The sequence below is a fragment of the Pteropus vampyrus genome, unplaced genomic scaffold (assembly GCF_000151845.1).
Source record: "Pteropus vampyrus isolate Shadow unplaced genomic scaffold, Pvam_2.0 Scaffold35, whole genome shotgun sequence".
NCBI classification, from domain to species: domain Eukaryota; kingdom Metazoa; phylum Chordata; class Mammalia; order Chiroptera; family Pteropodidae; genus Pteropus; species Pteropus vampyrus.
Genome location: NW_011888816.1, coordinates 3364121 through 3378641, shown reverse-complemented (window position 1 = coordinate 3378641; position 14521 = coordinate 3364121). Strand labels below are relative to the sequence as shown.

The 14521-nt window shown below is 39.6% G+C and overlaps 1 protein-coding gene across 1 annotated transcript in view; it reads right to left on the bottom strand.

The window, feature by feature from the left end:
* The window catches only part of ULK4 (unc-51 like kinase 4), a 406030-nt gene that overhangs the window by 354292 nt on the left and 37217 nt on the right, over positions 1-14521 (bottom strand). The window contains exon 15 of the mRNA XM_023529030.1: positions 12724-12802. Within this exon, the coding sequence (XP_023384798.1) occupies positions 12724-12802 (79 nt within the window). The remainder of the gene's footprint in view (positions 1-12723; positions 12803-14521) is intronic.

Here is a 14521-nt window from a genome sequence, read left to right as displayed (position 1 = left end):
AGCTAGACTCTGCCTACGGTGGTGAGAACAGTACGACGCTGTTCTAACAAGTGTCTTGGGACCGGTGTCGGGTCCTGCAGCCAGGACTCGCAGCTATGCTGGGAAGAGATGCACACCCTGTTTGCCCCCTTCTCTACTTCCCTCTGGCAGCCACGAACTAAACCTGACAAAGATGCGGGGAGAGGCGGTTTCACGCAGAGGAAACCAAGCCACACGTGTATTCTAGATCCTACACTCTTCTGGCAGGCCCTCTCTCCCGTATCTAATGTAAGCACCAACTGGGGTGTAGATGAGGGTTAAATGACATTTTTATTTGAGAACAGAACACAATTACACTTGCTACATAAATGCTTGCTTAAGAAATGAAGTTACCATTGTCCTTCATTAAAACTGAGTGTTTTCGATGCTAGAACGTATAAAAGTCATGGCACAAAAAATGTAACTCCGATACAGTGTTTCTGAGCTTGCTGTACCTAACTACTATCATTTACTTGTTACCATATTCTTAATAGTCATCTCTTTGACACTCTTCAAACAGTAGGAATAGGAAGCTTACTTTAAATTGCATTTTTCTGCTTCAAGGATCAGCTCTAATTACTTGTGTTTTGTGCAATTCTCTCCATCACCAATTCTCTTTCCATGTTTCTTTCATCGAATTGAAAATTAAATGTGCTGCTTTGCTAGGTTCCCAAGGATTACTAAATTACATCGCATTCAAATATATAAGCCTCAAAACTGCTGCCCTAAAAATATTATAACAAAGGTATGTTCATAGCTCGGGTAAAATGAGCATAAAAATTAGTCAAAGCAGAAAACAGAGGAGCTAAAAACTGTTCTACAAGATGTCAGGTAAGAAATTAAATGAATTCTATCATTATGAGAAATTAGGAAGCATGCCTTTTAAGAATTCTTTGATGTGAGATGTTTAATTTATATGCAAAAGTGATTCAAATATGGCAATTCCCCAAATGATATCCACTTCGGCAACATGGCTTAATATAGCAAATCCAGCCTGTTTCACTTCATTCAAAGACGTAAATAGTATTCAACTCCTGCTTCATCATTTTCAATAAATTTGTCACTCATGCTGTCCAGAAATTAACCGCAAGAGTTCTTTTAACAGGGAGGTATGGGGGTAAATTCACTGAAACTAACGATGTGGAGGGTTAGAAACGATATCGGTCTCAGCTCAGGGCTACGAACAAGCCAGAAACGGTCACTCGGTGGCTGACGGGAAAGATGGCATCTTACCCAGGAGATTGCACCGATGTAGCCGTGGGGTACAAAGAACTCTGTGGGGCTACGTAATAACCATGAAAGGGGAGAAAATATAAAACAACAAGATAGAGGTCGTTTTTGTCAGGAAAACATCCAGCACCATTTTTACAAATTGCCATCGATAAGAAGTTCCCGCTGAAATGCAGGTTTTAGGAAAAAAAGTTATTGATGCATGGTTAACCAACGTGTTAAAGTTCCTTCTACGACGACGTTTCAGGGAGAGCTTTGTCTTGCGCTGCTGTAACACGCACACTGGCAAACACATGACACCACCGTTGAGCGTGTCCTTACGATGGGCCAAATTTAAACAGCACTTCACCCAAAGAAGAGGGAGGTTATTCTCCTTAAGTTTCTGGAGGAAAATCTATGTCTCTCTACGCTTCCTACTGCCCTGCCAAGAAGCGAATGCAATCTTGACCCTAACTCCAAGAATACTTTGAAGCGAGATGAGGATGGTGTCCTCGCTCCTGCTAACACCCCCAAACTCCGTCTTGCCAAAGGACCTGTGACTGTGGGTCTCACATGTCATATGACACGACCTTTTCTTCAGTCCCCGTGCTTACTGACTCCCTGCTCACTCTTCTCATCCACTGAGGATAGAGGCTCCTCGCTCACCCCCTTCCTTCCAACGTCTACTCCTGTCCTCACCTTCGACAAAGTGGACATCTGCGAGGAAGACACGCCTGGCCACGCAGTTCCTTGATCGCATCAGTCTGCTCCTTGACCAGTTTCTCCACCCCGACTCGGCCACTCACCCACAGACACACCCCGGACCCTGACAGTATCTCCGGCACTTCTCAAATTCGGACGCTCTCTAATCACACTATCTTTTCATAATCCTTATTTAAAACCCCTCAGCAATAATTTTTTAAATTCAACAAAACCATCCAAGCCAATGGGCCTCCACTTTCTCATAGCCTTTCTTTACTTGCTTTCCTACGGAGACTTCATTAAAACTGGGGTAAGACTCAAACCACATGCCCTTATGTGAGACAGTTTCAAAGTGGCCACCCTCTCCCTCCAAAAGACTCAGCCCTCCCCTTGACTGAAACCCAACTATCTTCTAGAGAACATCACACAACGAGGCAAATGGGAAAGTTTCTTTCACCTTGAATTCTTGATCACAAACTGGGTTTCTATAGAACCCAATTCTCTTTCCCTAGTGAGTCAGCTTGCCCATTCTGAGATGACAGTTTTATACCTTCCCCTCTAGCTCACAATCCCTGAGCACTCATTCCCCTCTTTCTGATGGTGACCTTGATGAGTTCCACTGTCAGAAGCCATCAGATACAAGATCCCTCATCCTACCAAATCTTACCCTCCACTCCATCTACCTTTATTCATCCTTTCTTCCTGTTCTAGCGGATAAAGTATCCCTTCCGATCTAAGGCCAGTCGCCCTGACTGCCCCGCTCTTCCCGTCTTAAGGATTACATACCCTCAGTTGGCCCCTCTGTAGCCTCTACCTTCAATGCCTCCCTCTGGACTGAGCCTTTCCCAGGAGTATTTAAATGTGCCGCGCACTCAGCCAAACGTCCTTGTCCAGACACATTCCCCACTTGCTCACCTCTGGTTTTCTCTACAACCACTCACTCTGGCTTTTATTGCACAGGAGTCACTAACCCTCCTTTTGCCAAATCCAATTTAGGCTAATGTCTTAACCTAACCTGCAGAAATGATAAAAAAGATGACCATTTCCTCCTTCACAGCACGTGAGCCTCTCTCCCCTCCCACTAGCGACTCTTCTGAGTTTCTTTGACTTCACCAGGGGTCCTTCTCAGTCTCCTCTACTACTTCCTCTTTCTCTGTTTAACATCCTTTGTCCGTTATAAAGTCCCATGAGCACAGGGACAACATCTGTTTTGCTCATTATAGTGCCTCCGGTGCCTGTTCCATTACTCAGCTCAAAGAAAGTGCTCATTCACTATTTGCTGACCTCGCTCTGTACCTAACGGCCCATAGAGAATTAACTCAAAGTGACTCATAGATTTAAATATAAAAGCTGAAACTACAAAAATTTAGAAAGAAACACAGGAGAAACGTTTTGTGACCTTGGGTTAGGTATAGATTTTGTTTAGCGATGGCATCAAAAGCATAATCCATAAAGGGGAAAAATGATAAATTGGACTTCATCGAAATTAAGAACTTCTGCTTTTGAATGACACTACAAAGAGAATAAAACAACAAGCGACAGACTGGAAGAAAATACTGCAAAAGACTTACTTATAAAGGACTTATATCCAGAATACATAAAGAACTGTCAGATAGATGGCTAGCTAAGAGTGGTAGGTGGAGAGATGTCTGGATGAGAGCAAGGTAGATAACACTCAAAGCTCAGTAATTAAGAAAAAAAAAAACTTTAAGAAACCTTAGAGACGATGATTTCCCCAAAATGAGTTGCTCTATACCCATCCAGTCTCATCTCTTTTGACCACAAGCTTCCCAACTGGAAAATGACTCTGATTTTCACTAGTTACACCTGGACTGTGAGACTCTGCTGTTACCGCTCATGCTACGTTCCGTCTTATACTCTCTCACAAAGCTAAGCAAACTTAATACTGACAGGGAGGATTTTCAGGTTCTCTAAGTAGCTAAGTTGCCATAATTAGAAGACCGCATATTTTTAAAATTAGAAAAAAATCATAATAAGTGCTACACGAAAAAACTCTAGATAAAAACAATCTCATATATGTACCTAAAATATGTATATCTCGAAAAGCACAAACAGGCATCATTTGTTCTTCAGAAAAGTTACAGATTGAAAATAGGACTGTGGGAAGTAAGGACCATGACTGAACTTACTATGTGCCGCTGTCCTAGCAGGGTACTCCCGCCACCGGGGACGGCAGAGAAGCGGCACAATTGTGCAGCTTAACACTGACCTAGAGCCGAAAGTGGAGCACACTGCACTGCGCCCCCTAAAACAGATGCCAGGACAGCCAGTTCACTCTAAATGCGTTTTCATCATGTCCTATGTTCCCAAAGCACGCCGTGTCCAGAAAGGACTAGATAAGTCAGATGACGCTTCGAATCGCCATCTATCCGCTGCTAAACATAAAATTCACTTCTAAAACCAATTTAGTACATGGCTGAATAACACAGTGTCAATATTCATAAGTCAAGAATTCTTAGGAGATTTCAGCCTTTTGAGCAACTAAATCACAAATGTGATTATCCTACGAAAAACAAAAATAGGACAAAAAGGCAAAATAAATTTTGAAAATTAGATGAATTTCAAGACAATAATGGCAATAATGTTGCACAGCATAATGAACGCAGTGGATCAATCTGTTGAAAATGAAGAGAGAAAAATGCACTGGCAATTAGTGACGACACACTGATAACATTTGTGTTTCAATCTAGAAAAAGGGTAAAACAAGAGAGCTACGATCCATATAATTTTTAAAAATTACTTTCTTACTGTACACTTAACGTGGCAGTTAAAGTGACGCTGCAAAGACAAAAAAAGCACCTTGACGATGGAGAATCTGACATCGCCTCTTTAATCAAGTGATCAAAGCAAGTAGAGCTAAACAAGGGACACCTGACACTGCATACGTCCTGAATGAGGAAATAGGAAGCACCCGACATCACCTATGCTACATTCCTACCAAGAAAAAAAGTTTAATCCAAATCTATGAATTATTGGAACTGAACCGAAAACTCAGTATTTTGACTATACGTATCATCCAGTGGATTACACTCCAAGAATCAAAAAGTGAAAAATTTAAAAAGCACGAAAATATCTTAAACTGTACTTTGTAGTTTTATTGTTATAATATTAGTATTGTTTTTAAAGTATGGGTAAAAAAATAATTATGTTAATGTGATTAGCAGCTAAGATTTTCAGCTTATGAGAAGAAAAATAATAATTTTAAATCCAAACAGTAAAAACTCTAATCTTAAATTTGAATTGGAAGGATCAATATGAATGAACTTGTGATTTTTTTTTTTAAGAAACAGTATTTCTTAGTTGTAATCCTTGAAAGGTTCTAAAAGAAATGGCAACCACAATAGCAATGGACACTCCTACACAGACTCTGTTCTCTAAGTACCATTTCCAACTAAAATTAAACAAAGTTCCTTACAGATTTCAGAACTAAGGCTGACTACTGCCAAGACTGAGCAGTAAACTGAAATCTTGTTGACAAAATGCAAGCAAGTTATCAGAAACAGCAGTAGGTAGGGTCACGTTGAAAGGAGAGGTACAAACTTGAAAGGGGTCCCATTGCACTGAGATGCAATGATTTAAGCATCAAAAAAACTAACGCCTGCAAAAGACTGAAACACATAAGTTCTTAAATCCGTAAGTTCTTAACAACATAAAAAAATAAGTGGGCATTTATCGGGATTACCAAGGCACCAACTCATTATTCTGAAAATTGGTCTATAAAAGAAAACAATCACTTATCCTGCCTTTGTTAAACCAATTGTATTTTGGGATAACCAAATAGTTGATATGGAAGAATTCTTCTGTAAGAAAAACTCCCAGCTATAAATCAGAAAGGAATTATAGAATGAGAAAATTATTATTTTTGCAACCTTAAAAGAGTGATGGGAAAGTTCATAATGATAAGGCTGACAACACCTGAAGCCAGCCAGCAATCACAGCATCACTAATGAGGCAACCAGACATTCCATGCCTCTCCCTATGAGGCAACAGGAAATACACAGCGCCAACTACGAAGAATTCCTACTCTCAGTCCATAAAACTCATCTTGAATCTAATCGAGGCCACACATCTAACCAGCAGTTAACAGAAAACACAGGCGACAGAGGACCATGTTAAATGACACCAAACCAGCAGAATAAAATTTCCAACAATTCTAGCTTTGGCTAAAATAAATGATGATTTGTCTTTAATAAATAAATTACACTAAAAAATAATAGAGAAATGTTTGAAATTAAGAGTCTTAAGAAGTTTGAAATTAAGAGACTTGAGTCGTGCTATCTAAATGCAATACAGGACCTTAACTCAATCCTGGCTCAATGAGAAGGTATCAAATCACATGTATGAGACAGTTAAGAAAATCCGAACATTGACTGGACATTAGATTATACTCAGGAACCACTGCTGATTCTGCTGGGTGTGATAATGGCATCGCGGTTTTATTTTTAGAAATCGTTTTCTGTTAGATATGTACACTAAAGTATTTATGAGTGAAGTACAATGCTGGGATTTTTTTTTAAATGCTATAGCAAGACAGAGGGAGAGGGAAAGAAAAGGAGGAAAAGAGAGAAGGAGGAATGAGGAGAGAAGGGAGGGAGGAGAGAGGGGACATGAGACGGGGGAAGAGGAGGAAGGAGATGATAAACGAGACTGGCAAAAAAAAAAAAAAACTGTTGGAAGTGGATATCTCATTATTCTAATCTAATTGTATGTATGTTGAAATTTTCCACGATAAAAATGTTTAAGGAAGGGGTCAAACTAGAATGTCTATTAATAATCCTTCTAGTTCTAAACTTTAGGGTTCTATATTGAATTTCCTAAAATATATCCACTACGTGCTTGAGACTACATGTATGTAGCAAAGTATCAAGAATATTTCTTAAAAATTATTACACATAAGAACCACAATGATTACTCGGTGGTAAATGTGTTATCATGGAGGAAAAGCTCAAGAAACTGGCTATATTTTCTGTGGGAAAGGTAAAGAAAAATTCAACAAATGCCTCTAAAGATATATGAGGTCATGATCAGCTCTTCTCTGTAGCCACTGATCATAGAATAATATGAGACTTATACAATGCAATATACACACACACACACACACACACACACACACACACACACATATATATATGCCTTACTGTTAAATTGTACACCTGAAACTTACTGGATTTTGTTAACAATGTCACTATAATAAAAATTTTAAAAAATAAATAGAAATAAAATGAAGATAATAGCAAAAAAAGATAAAAGACAAATTATATCGTAAGAATAATAAAACAGATTTTTTTCCTCCATCTCTCCTATTTGTAACAAATTACACCAACGTACTTTCCTACTGTTCTTTTAATCATTTATTAAATCTTTCGACATTGACTGAGTGCCTGAAATACACATGTTACTTGGCTGCTAGGCACTGCAGGAAACAAGATGAATAATAAAATGAGGTCCTCTGCCTTTAAAATGCCTACAGGATCTTCAACCACAATTTTTATTGCCCACTGGTAGGAAACCTACTGGAGAAATCAGGACGCGTCTCGCACTTGAAATTTTACTAATGATTTACTGAAAAATTACCTACAAACACCAAGAGAGTTTTACAGAAACTGGGTTCAAGGGTTCTACACCGATGGTTCACCAATGGGCTCCACTGGGTTCCCAAGTCCCCAGAAGTCATGGGCAAGGTGTTGACTCTGCATTTTTCTGGAGAGGCTGCCATTGCTTTCATTAATCTCAAAGGGTACTGATCACCAATAGAATGCAACTGCATTTTATGCAGCAGAATCTCCGTAAAAAAAAATAAAGAAAACAGGGAAAAGATGAAACACAGTACCATATATCTGCTAAGACTGCTTCTTCCTAAAGTTGAAAGATAAATTCTTAACCTTGAGAAACTTTGTTTCCAGTGTTTGAGTGACCTCTAGCGGCAGCTTCAACTGTCACAGCCAACTGATTAAAAGATGGCATCACAAAGGAACAACGTGGCACAGTTTCAAATTATTCTGGAAATTCATTAAGGAACAGAACTCAGTTCACAATGCAGTGTGCTTAACTCACAATAGTTTCCCAGATAGCTAAATATACACGATTGTTTTTTTAATGAAGTAAGTATAGTTTGTCCCAAGTTTCATTTCAGAATAAAGCATCGGCAAATACCCAGAAAGGGCAGTGTGGGAATGAAGGCTACGAGGACCTCAGGAATTAACACCCACTCCCTCCCCTCAATGAGGCAGCATCAGAATGCAATGTTTGCTCAGGGCCAGCAACAAGAGTTGGGGAAATACTCAGAGGTACCCAGTCCCTGAGGAGAGAGAAGTACTGGTCCAAGAACTGTCCGTCAACTTGACTGAGCACAAGGTCAAGTGCAGTTCAAGAACTGCCAGGCCGAATGCTCTCTGTAGCAGTAGCAACGGCAACTGCCAGGGGTACCAGGCCACTGGCATGGAGCTGAGGCCGAGATGAGCTGGGCACATCACCAAGGGTGACTGACAGGTCCCGGTTACTGCAGTGGCCTTCTGCAGGAGTTCCTACAGCAGCAGAACATATGGTCTCTAGTCACATCCAAGTCCCAAGCATGAGGACTCTGTACGGGGTGTAGGCTGTCTCTCGGCTCCAGCCCCGGCCTCTGGCCTGTCTTCCTGGGACTCCATGCCACAAGGCGCCCCTCCAGACCTGCCATGACTTCTACCTATACACACCTGCCTCTCATAATTTTTCAGCATCAAGGGGGAGCTGACCCTGATCAAGGACCATCACGGCCCCGGAACGTTTCTGAACATCTGGATCAGTCTTTCCCAGGAAGTGTCCCACTGGTGCCTGAGACAACTCTCTACAACCTTGAGATTCATTCATGCTTGCTGCCCAACGCTGTAGTTCATTACTAGCAATGTGGGAATGTGCCACACTTTGTCCACTCTACTATTGGTGGGCATATTTTTGTTAATTCAAATTTAGAGCTGCTACAAGTAACTAGTAACAGATGTTCTTGCACACGTCATTTGGTACACTGGGCTGCAGGGTAATGGGCACTAGGTCACAGGACAGAAATGAGCGCAGCTTTAGGAGACGTCGCCAAGCAGGGTTACATCCCCGCAGCCACACAGCTGCGTCCCTTCGGCTCAGGACTGTCGTCGACACTTAGGATTGGGAAGCTGTTTAGTTTTTGCCACTCTGGTGACTGCCTAGACATTTAATTTTGATTTGCATTTCTCTGATGCTGCAGCACTTTTCATACTGAATATTAGAATTTATAATGGCCAGACCTGGTTATTAAAATCTGCCTTCTAAGATCATAGCAGGCGGCAAATCTGTCATTACTCTTCAAAATCCCAAACCAGAAAAAAAAGCATATATATTATTATATATGTGCTAAATATATAACATATATACGTTATATAATATAACCTGTGTGTGTGTGTGTGTGTGTGTGTGTGTGTGTGTGTACACATACACATATATACATATGTCATCCTTCACCTCAATTACCACGGCCTGGTCTCACTGATTCTACCTTGCCCCCACCCTGTAACAGAGTGATCCTTTTCAAACGTAAGCCACACCAAGGCACTCCTGCTCGAAATCTGCTGATGGCTTCTCATCTCCTTCAGAATAAAATAGCAAATCCTGACCGTGGCTTATGACATGGCTCTGGACGAGCCGGCCCCTGGCTCCCTCGTGGACGTCATCTCCGACCACTCTCCCCCTCACTCAGCTCCAGCTACTCATCACCTTGGTGCTCCTTACAACGCACCGACCACTTTTCTATCTCGTCCTTTGCAACTGTTCTTCGTTCTGTCAGGAAGACACAGCTTGCTCCCTCAATTCCTTTGGGTCTCTGCCCAGATGCTCCCATCGATGGCTCTCCTTGACCAACCTCTCTACGCCAGCACCGCCACCTCATCATTCCCCAGCTCCACTATTTTAACTTTTTATCTTCTTCATTGCATTTCATCACCACCTAACATCTGATGTTTATTTATTACCTCTTCCTCACACTGGGACACAAGCTCCAACAGAGATGGATTTTTATCTATCTTGTTCAGCACTGTACCCCAGGATCTAGACAGTGCCTTGACTAACACAGGTACTGACAAATATTTCTTTAAAAAAAAAAAGACAGTATCAACACCAAGAAGAGATAATCAATGTCAGAAATAAAACAATATCTGTGAACTTCTTCTAGAACAAAATAAAAACTTGCCTGGAATGACAGTCTTCCTGCATGTAACAGTGCTATCCCATAATGCCCTTCCTTTCCCAGTCCCTTCTCCACTTCCCTTTTTAGATCTTCTCAAATAATGCAGACTTCACTTCCACGCCATTATCTATTTTTTAACAGTATGTATACTTTTTCTGAAAAATCCATTCTTTACAGATTTGATTATACTTTACAACATTAACAGCTATTATGTAGACTTGAATTTTAATGGACTCATTGTTTATATTTTTTACAGTGCCTTAAACCTTATTTTATTTTATTTTTTTTAGGCTATTCAAGTAGCTTCCTCAAGTAAATAGTTTTAGAAATGTTAGTGAAATTCAGATTGAGTCTCTGAATTTCTGAAAATGTCTTTTCTTCTGTCCTCAAAAGTAAGCGATCTGATGGCTGTATAGAGATTTAAGATCACATGACTCCTTAAGTGTTGTTCCATTTCCACTGTTTTCTGCATCTCCTAGCTTTCAGTGGTATGAATAAATGAAATGCAAATCGAATTCACTGTATTTGCGTATAACCTGGTTTTTGGTTTCCTTTTTCTCTTTGAAATTATGAATTTCAGCAGGGTAGGTCTAAATGTGCATCTTTTTTCAATGTTTTGCCTGACATTTGGTGAGACCTTTCATCTAAAGATTTGAGTCTTTCTTCGGCTCAGGGTGAAATTTTCCTATATTATTTCTTTCATGATTGTTTCACTTCTGTTTGCTTTGATCTCTCCTTCTGGAAATCCTACTGTGTATCTTAGACAAGTGCTGTCCACCAGAAATATGATTCGAGGCACATAGGTAATTCAAAGTTTTCTAGTATCATTAAAAAATAAAAGGAAGTAAAACTAATTTTAATAATATTTTTATTTATCCATATATACCCAAAATGTTATCATTTGAAAATGTAATCTACAAAAAAAATTATAGGTGAGATACTTTACACTTTTTTATATTGAGTCTTCAAATCTAGTATATGTTCTCCACTTGCAGCTCATCTCAATTCAGATCTCGATTCAGACTAGCTGCTTTTCCAGGACTCAGTAGCTACTGGCGGCTGGTGGCTACAATACAAGACAGCCTAATAGATCGTCCGAAACTATCTTCCATGCCTTTTAGTTCAAAATTTTTATCCTTTCTCATTTTCTTCCGAATCCTAAGAGACTTCATCCAACTGATCTTCAAATTCACTAAGTCGGCTTCCTAAGGTACTCGGTCTCCTTATTACTGCAAATGTTGGCCATTTTAATTAACAGTCCTCTTCAGAGGCTCTTACCTCATGGCGCACCGCTCCTAAGAAACGGCTATCTGTTCTGATTATCCCGGGATGTCCTCGAGAATCTCAGCACTGTATCTTACAATTTAAGTTTTCTCTCATCTCCTATAGCCTCTCTATTTCACTGAGGGCCCTTTGCTAGGAGTCATCAGAAGGAATCCCCACTTATGAGCTCCTAAGTCTTCTCATCTGCCTAAGGATACTGCCTTATCTGCTCAGTCTTTTAGATAAAAATCTAATTATATGTCTGGCTACTGTCAGGGATCATATGGGTCACAAGTCATTGTTCTTGGTCCCAGAAACAAGAAAGGAAGATTAGACTTAATGACATTTCCTTCAGTAGCTCAGAGATCTAACAGTTTGCAGGGAATGGGGATAAAATTATAAAGAGAGGAAATGCAGTGAGCTTAAATGTGTCTCCTATTCACGTGCACCCATACCATCCCAGCAGCAGGCTACGTACTGGACGACACAAACACAGAATATTTTCTATCACTGCAGAAAGTTCTACTGGATAAGCACCTGGCCAAACAATTCCTCTTACAGCCCCAAACACCACCACCCCAGGTTCTGCCTCCACTAAATCCCCACTTCTTACCACAATTTCCTTCGGGAGTTTTTGCCCTTCCCCATAAAAGCCCTGGTTCTTCTCACCTATTTTGACAGTTGAGACTCTCCTAGTCCAAGGGAGGAAAATCTATTACCAATTAAATGTAATATACATGAACAAGATAAATACACGGTAGTTTTTAGTGTTCAAGGACACTCACGAAGTCAGTACAGCGGCAGTGTTCACATCACGGGGCCTGGAATTACTGGTTAACTACGAAAGGCTTCCCAGTATCAGTATTTGAAAGAAATTACTGTTATTAGAAAATATCTTTAGTGCATGCATGGCCATTCAACAGCAGAATCACTGTCAGAAATAATTGATAAATGGTGAGGATGAACACACTAAATTCAAGATGAAAAGCTAAAAGAATTTTCATTTGAATTATGAGCTATGTTTCTACCTAGAAAATACATTAGTTTTAATAAAATGTTGGGTAGACTATAAGAAACTAGTAATGAAACAAGCCTTATCCAAAACTAACTGAAATAATGAGTAGAGCCCACAAACCCTGTAACTCTGCCATACCACCTTTAGTAATAGAATATATTATATATGATCTGTTGTATTTAAGCCTAAATGTCTATTTAGGTTACCATTTTATAACAAGGTCAAAAGAAGCTGTGTACCCTAAATTACGAAATGAAGAACAATCTTTTTTGTCATTCATAACATTTCAGTAATAAATTACCTCGATAACAGGTGTATTTTCTTGGAGCTCAGCTGTGTGTGAGGCCAGTAAACCAATCACGCGAGCGACCTTGGCCCGTCTGTAAACGCAGAGAAAAGTCTTTAAAGAGGAGAGTCGGGGACTGAGGAAACTAACGCCCAGGTTATTTACATTAAGCGATTAGAAGCACTAACAGGAGATAAAAATGGAATGTGACAGAGTGAGCATATACACCCCCATGGATGAGCCCAGAGAAACACTCTCTCGTGTACATGGGGAGACATGAACAGCAATGCTGTCTGCAGTCCCATTTGCAATTGTGACAAAAATTGAAAAAGTTGTACTTAAATAGTAAAATGGAAAACATTTTCAAAAAGCTTTAACTCAAGAGAAGAGTGGTATTTGGCCAAAGGTCTCTCTTCTACTTCTTGGTAGACCACTGATTTTATATATAAGTAGAAAATAATATCAGAACAGTTAAACATATATGTATGTATATGCACTTTAATAGAAAGTTTTACAATCGTTAAGTTTTACAAGTATTTTTCTATTCTAATAAATACTAGTTTTAGTGAGGTGTTACCATTTCGTTAGCCAGCAGGAAATGAAATTGATAAATTATTAAATATCACTTCGGGTGATTTGAAACAGTTTATTTCATGTAGAAAATTAGTTATATGAATCTTTTTTAATTTAAAAAAAAGGTGAAGTGTGTGAACTGATGAGAACCGTACTCTCACGTAGTGATGCTGCATGCTCTCTGTGCTAATCGGTGTGTCCAGCAGAGAGCCTCCACTTCTCAGGCTCTTAAAATGGCTATGCGGGGACCCCCAGGAGGGAAACAAATGGGACTCAGAGAGGAACCACAGGGAGGTGCTTGCGTTGTCAGATCTCTAACATGCAGAAATAATTTTTGAGGATTTCTCGAATTAGCCATTCAAATCTCTTAACATACAGGTTAAATAAAAAGACTAGACATTAAAAATGATCGCTTTCAAAAAAGATTTGGTAAGACACTGAACCAGAAGTTCCAAGTAAAAGCTTCCAGTCAGAGCTCTGTCACTGACCAGTTATGCGACCAGAGCCAAGTTAATTGAACCTCAATTTCCACATGCGCAATTTAAAGGCACAGATGGATTAACTTAGTTTTTTCACAATGATAAATGCTTATTATCAAAAACTCACTAATGAATTACAGGATGTGAGACACAAAATTTATCTTGGTTCAAAGACAAGCCCAAAATACTCATAAAATATTGAATCATTTTTCCAATCGACAAAATTAATCAACTAAAATGAAAATGTATCAAAACATGCTGATTAAATATTTTCCCTAGTTTCACCAGAAACAATTCCTATCAGAACAAGAAAAATCATACTACCAAAAAACTCTTATAGTTTTAAATTATAAACTATTTAAAGTAGTAACAATATTTCTCAGTATATGCCAAATACTTAACTACATCTGTACCCTATATATAATGCTCTTACAAAAGCAGTTCCTTCTCATAATTCAGGTTTCTTCTTAAGGGTCATCATTTCAGGTGCCCCCGGGACCCGTTATGCTGTACCTTAGAACCATCCCCACCTCTATGACAGTGCCTAAAGCTGTACTGGTAAATTTCTGTGCGCTGGCAGACGTGTTCCGCATCTGCACTGTTCAATATAGTGTCCACCAAAAGCACGTGACTATATTGAGCACTTAAAACACAGCTGGTACAGTGATGGTTTTTTTTATTTTTACTTGGAATTAGTTTTAAATTTAAATTTAAATAACCACCTAGGGCTACCGGCCACCATATTAGACAGCAGAACTGAA